Raw genomic sequence first — 6,572 nt, forward strand, 5'->3', positions numbered from 1 at the left:
CCACAGAACCTAAACAGATTCACCCATATCCCAACTGGAAAATGCTTGGATCGCTCAGAGGTTCTTCACAAAGTGTTCTTGTCAGACTGTGACTCCAGCAAATCATCACAAAAGTGGGAAATGAACAATATCCTTAGTGTATAGAATAGAAGACCACTGCACAAAGATGAACTTGGCTGAAGACGACCTGGAACCGACTGCAACTGAGATCTGTATTCAGCAAGCATCCTTTAAGACATAATGAAGGAGAATGAAGATCTCCAGGATTAGAATGGGGTCATCCTGCAGTTAATGTTTACAAGACTGCTTTTACCTTAAACTTTTTACACGTTTACATCATCTTGATTCAAGATAATGTTTGTAAAGTGCTTCTAGCTCTGTTTGTAGGAACAAAGCTAAAGACAATATTTTTTTGGGATTATACTCAGGGGCTGGAAGGTAGTTTTTAAAACACACTTGAAAATCAGTTGATTAATGTGTCTCGGTGATTAACTAGATTTCCATTAGATTTTTATTTTATTTTCCAAAGCACTGCCACGATTTGTTTTAGCAATGGTGGCTTTTGTCCGTGCTGCTGTTTTGAATGGGAAAATCTGAAAATTCTTGGTGCCTCTTTATTTCTTTTGTATAGTAGATCTATGTGATGACCATGTGTTAACGGTGGAAGCTAACTGATGAATGTTTGATGAACATAAGGATGCATAGAGGGTATAAGGGACCCTCCTATTGTCTGGGTGCCCTAGCCACATCACAAGGCCATAATTCTTAATGTTCATGCTGTTCCTTTGGTAAGGAGTAAGTCGTGTCAGACTTGTGGTCACCTCTAAACAATTATTGCTGTCCTCTAAAGGTGCAACTTTTGATATCTTTGGTCTATGTAAATTGTATAGCCTAGCTGAGTCTACTACCCACAATCCAAAAGTGTCTTCACACTCCACACAGTACCAGATATGGCACAATGTTCTGGTTAGTGACAGAATATCATATTCCTATTGTGGTTATTTTTGACATTGGAAAAATTGAGGTTATGGGCTTCAACTAATCTCAGGTTAAACTGGAGTAACTAACACACTATCGGTCATTCTAACTCTCCATACACAAACCACTGCATCGCAGTATGTGGAGAGAGCGTGTGTCGTCTAAAGTGACACGTTAGTCATATGTAAGAGGTACAAATAATCAAGCAGTAACAGTATATGGCTTTGTTCCCTTTTAATTTGGTGACTGGTTCTCTTACTCAGGTCACATCCTTTCTGAAGTTTCCCAGGATGGAAACATTTTGAAAGCTGCTCAATATATATTGAAGGCACAGGTACATTAGTTTATGACAAATCCATAAAGGTTGCTTTGGGACGGATAAGGTGTGTGTTGGACTCCAGGACATTACTTCCACAATGATATACAGCCATACCTTTAACATAGTTCAGTAAAATGCGTCCCGTCCTGTGGTTTCTTTTTACTCTATGGTGTATCTCACTGCATATTTTTAACGATACGTCTTAAGACAACTGGCGACTGGGAAGCAATATACACATTCACTATATAAGAAAGGTTTGTGATTCTGTTTTATAGCACAAATTACAGGATCATTGCAGACTAATCATATGAAATGACATTATCTCCTCAGTCTAACCAGTTGGTACGTAATGTCTGCACACACGTCATAGTCTTTACAGTGAGATCTTGCATCTGATGCAGTGTTGGAGTATACGTTCTGCTATATTATTATACATGACTACTGGTGGCTTAAAGGAGTTATCTGGCAATTAATATTGACCTATGCTCTGGATCAGATCAGCTGTTAGAAGAGGTTGGTGCTCCGTGAGCTCCACAGACTCTTCCTAGGCCATGTGACCTCACCATACATCAGGACTCTGAACCCACCGATGTAATAATGAAGACTTAGGCTAAGGATAGGTCATCATCATCCATTCCTGGATAACCCCTTTAAGTGATCTCTACATATCAGCAAACTCTTATGATGCCTATATGGTAGTGGTCATATGGCAATTAAAGTTCAATGCTTACACGGTGTGCCAACATGACTGGCAGTACATTCCGTCCTATCCAACATTGTTCCTTTGTAAATAATATTTAAAAAATCCTGCTAATGAGTAGTGAGAAGTAGACATGATATATGAATATATCCACAGCAAGCTATTGTGCTTGTCATTAATTTATTTATTGAGGGTTTTACTACATTAGGAGAAACCAAATCTCTTTCGCTGTTGTCTATACACATTTGTTAAGATGGTATGAAACGATACCTGAAAACCCCACAATTACCAGATTGTTTGTTTACTATGGCTCCATATCTACATACACTTAATGGCAAAATATGACAGTTTACCTCCAGGCAGTACATACCACCAAGGGCTCATTCACACATTTTTTTTTTTTTAAGTTTGTAAAACATTTTTAAACAGTTTAATTCACCTTTTTTTTATTTTTTATAATTATGTATAAAAATTATTTCCAATACATAGCATGTTACAACAAATCCATATGGGTATTATTCTCAGTCCATAGACGTCAATGGATATGTTCTATTTTTGCTTGGCTCACATGTGTGGATTCTTTGTTCTCTCCATTCCTGGTGGCATGCAATGGAGCCCCATTCTTGAAATAGGAGAGGGTTCCAGAGGTAGGACCTACACCTATCAGACGTTTATGGCATATGCTGTGGATATTCTTTATTCAGATTGGACAGCCCCATTAAGCCACTTTCATATGGTCAGTATTTTTACGCCAAAGCTAGGTGTGGAACCTACAGCCAAAAAGAATAATGGGAACATTTGCATCTTCTGTTTTTTGGATTACAAATACTGATGCTAAATTCTGAGTGTGTGAAAGCGGCTTTGTAATATCTTCTTTCCTGGTTTGGCCATGCTCTAATAATAAAGTTCAAAATCCTGCAGCTGTTATTTTTCCACCAGAGGCCTCAATTTCTGTTGACTCTGTATAGGAATCCATTGATCTAAATAAGAACTGTATGTGTGAATATGAATTGTGACTCTAATAGAAAATGTCAACCTCATTCTTGCTCAAGGTGATACTTGGAGGTGCCTTTAAATTTTAAGTTGAACCACCCTATGTTAAAAATAATGTAACTATAACTGTGTTGTGGACACACTTTATCATACAGGAACTGATTAGAAGGGATCATTGGATACTCAGTAATAAATAAGGATGGAGTGAACTTGTGGTTTTAAGTTTGGGGTACAAGGTTCAGGTTATCTAAGAATCCTGTAACGGATTCTGCTAACCAGGGACCATAAGTTCTGGTCCAAAGGTAGCAGAATTCATAACGGAATTCTTAGATAAGCCGAACCAGAAACTTGTACGCCGAACTTGAAGCACAAGTTCGCTCAACACTAGTTATAAATCATGCTAAATCATAATGCATACATAGGACTACTACCTTACCCCCAATCTACTGGGTTAGGGTAGGTTCACATCTCTGGCTAAAACTGTGATAGTCTGTTCTGGCAGAGGAATGGCCTACCATAGTTTACTGCATCTGGCATAGCTGAATATTGCTGCATACCACATGGACTATAATGGGATCTGATGGAGGTCCGTCAGCTTTCTACTATGGAAAGTCATCGGATCCCAGGGGATGCAGCGGTATCTAGCTATGCAGGATACAGTAAACTCCGGTAGTCTGTTACTCTACCAGAACATACTACCAGAGTTTGTGGTGCAGATGTGAACATAGCCTTACCACAAGGTAAACAATATAGTTTATGGAAAGCAATACAATTCTTGTCTTATGTCAAACGAGAACCAAAGATGTGTAAAGACTATTGTAACTGATAACGTGGCTATCCCATCTGATGGCCATTTTACATAATGGCTGGCGCTATGACAGCACATTACTATGCTGGGTTAATTTATTGATGACTATGTCATTCCGATCTTGCATGACTAATAATGGCTAATATTATCACAACCTATGATGGATTTTCTATAAATGTATATAAACTAATAGTCCTTTAGTATGAAAATCCCATTGAATTAGAGCGGTGTTCACCACATTGCAGCACAGAGGATTAAGCGGATCACCCGAAAGTACAGAACATATCTAGAAACTGTAAGGAACCAGCATGAGCAGTCCTGAGACTGGCAATGTCACGGATATCTTATAGGTAACATCTACTATGCTGTTATATTCTTTGCATAAATCATGCACTATGGGGAGAATATAGCAGGCCTTTCCCTCCACATTTCTGGCATCAATAAGTCACAAAATAGGGCTTTGCAACTTTTTGGGCTTATTTGCAAAAAGTTTTTGACATTTTGTAATTGTTTTTCATCACTCACTCCAGTTTTGCAAAGTATAGGGAGTGGACATGGTTAGCCTGTCAAGCTAATTTGAAGGGGTATTCCAGTTACATTAAGTTTTCCCCTATCCTACTGCTTGGACCCCACCGACCATACCCCTTGAAATGAAAGGAGTGTCCAGTCAGGCATGCATGTGGCCACTCTATTCACTTCTATGGGAATTCCTGTGACAGCAGTACTGTACTTGGCTATCTCTGGAACTCCCATAGAAATGAATGGAGTGGCCACGCGCATGCCCAACCGGCAGCTACGTTCATTTCAGGGGGCTGCAGAAGGTACAGGCACCCTTGTCATCGTTGGGGGGTCCCAGCGGTAGGGCCCCCACCAATCTAATAGTTATTCCCTATCCTGTGGATAGGGGATAACTTAATGTAACCGGAATACCCCCGCTGAACCGCAAAAATTGTCACAGTCTTACCCTAGGAAAGGGGTAGCATAGACAGTAGAGTAACATCTCAAGACAGAAGTGTAAGGGTGCCTGCACACGGTGCAAATATGTGTGCAGTAATCTGCAAGAATTCTGCACCAAAACAGCTCATAATTTTGCCCTATTTAGCAGTTTTGGCATCTTTTTTGGTGCAGGCTGCAGATCTCACTCCGCAAATTAATTTCATAATCTGCACAGCAGGTCAATTTCAGCACCTATTTAAAAAGGCAAAGGGCCAGATTTATCATTACCCTGACAGCTGACTCCACTTTCACATATGGCTAAAGTATGTTTTAGCCAAGTCAGATTTATGATCGGCCCTTTAAGACTGTAATAAATGTGGTTTGACGGTAGCAGTTTATCTGTCAGTAAGAAGCTTTACAAAAGTCGCACATCCTTACGAAAAAGTCGCATGTTCTATTAAAAAGTCTCCTAAGATAAGCATGGTCCTCACTGAAGTGAAATTGCGCATTTTTTTTGCGACTTTTTAAATAATCCCAATAGTAAATCTGTCTAGAGATTCATTTACATAAGAAAACACGCCCACTTTCAGAAAACTGGCGAGCATAGTGCAGAGCAGAAAAAAGTCGCAAATTTGTGCAGACTTGAGCTAATGATAAATCTGGCCCAAAGTGTACGTGAGATTTGTCAAATCTCATACACTTTGCAGCATCATACAGTACCAGCAGTTTTTCCCCCGCACAAAATCGGTGGAGAAAATCTGTTTGTAATCCATACAGAGTGCAGGGTACCCTTAGATTTCAAGGTGCACCAGATTTATCATAAGGCAACATTTGATACATTTGCACACATTACTGCAGCTCAGATTCCTGCAGAACTGGCTTTTTAGATTGCCCTCATGATAAATCTCCCTTACTAGAAGGAAAGAACACCTTGTGCAGGTAGTTTGTTTGGAACCTGGATACTGTGTGCAATTAAAGCAATCTGTGATTTAAATGTGTATATTGAGAAACCTAGCAATCTCATAAATTCAACCCATAACCCTACTCCCTAAGTGAGGGAGTTGTAGTTCCACATAGCCAGTGCGTCACAGGTTGCAGACCCTTGCTTTATTGTAATGTTCTGGAAGAAATCTCATGTTTTTTGCTTTATATGATAACACCACTATGCATTTCCTTCATGCGTTAGTTTGATTTATGCACATTTTTGATACACTGTATGTTTCTGTAGAAATTGTACAGATACTGATGCATTTTACAATGCGTATTGGGGTGTTTCTGTCAATTTGGGGGTTGCTTGTTTTTCTAGGTGCAAGAATAAATATTTTAATTTTTTGTCCTTGTTTTGTTGATAACTGTAAATGTGAAAAGTTAATTGTTAATGGTACTTTGATCCCTTCATAGTGGCACCCCAGCCATCTGCTCCAGAGGGTAACCGCAGCAGAATTACCTGGTGCAGCTCTGCTGGGAGAAGCAATGAAGGGGCTTCAGCATTCAGCCCCTTCATTCTTAGGACTGGTGGAAGTCCCAGAGCTTTGACCCCCACTGATCATAAAGTGAAGGAAAGTTCTATTGATATGCCATCTCCTTACTGGAATGGAACCCATCCCCCATGCCTCACCAATCCTCCTCAGACACACCCTTAAGTTTCCTTTTCTGATCCATAATGGAATTGTTTATGGATTTATGCAAAAGCCAAAGTCACATCATTGATTTTTTTAATCAAGTTTCCCTTTTTTTTTTTTTTAACAAGTAAAATGGCAGCAGAGACTGCACTATTCTGCCATCATCTAAAGTGGCAAAACTCTGGTAGAATGCAAGCAAACAATACAACTGATGGC

The 6,572-nt window shown here is 39.5% G+C and overlaps 1 protein-coding gene across 2 annotated transcripts in view; it reads left to right on the forward strand.

The window, feature by feature from the left end:
* GALNT7 (polypeptide N-acetylgalactosaminyltransferase 7) overlaps positions 1-5,086 on the forward strand; it is a 156,184-nt gene extending 151,098 nt beyond the window's left edge. For both annotated transcript variants that reach the window (XM_044297138.1, XM_044297137.1), the window contains exon 12: positions 7-5,086. In XM_044297138.1, the coding sequence (XP_044153073.1) occupies positions 7-144 (138 nt within the window). In that variant the 3' untranslated portion in view covers positions 145-5,086. The remainder of the gene's footprint in view (positions 1-6) is intronic.
* The last annotated feature ends 1,486 nt before the right edge of the window (positions 5,087-6,572 follow it).

This window comes from Bufo gargarizans, chromosome 1 (assembly GCF_014858855.1).
Source record: "Bufo gargarizans isolate SCDJY-AF-19 chromosome 1, ASM1485885v1, whole genome shotgun sequence".
Classification (NCBI taxonomy): Eukaryota; Metazoa; Chordata; class Amphibia; order Anura; family Bufonidae; genus Bufo; species Bufo gargarizans.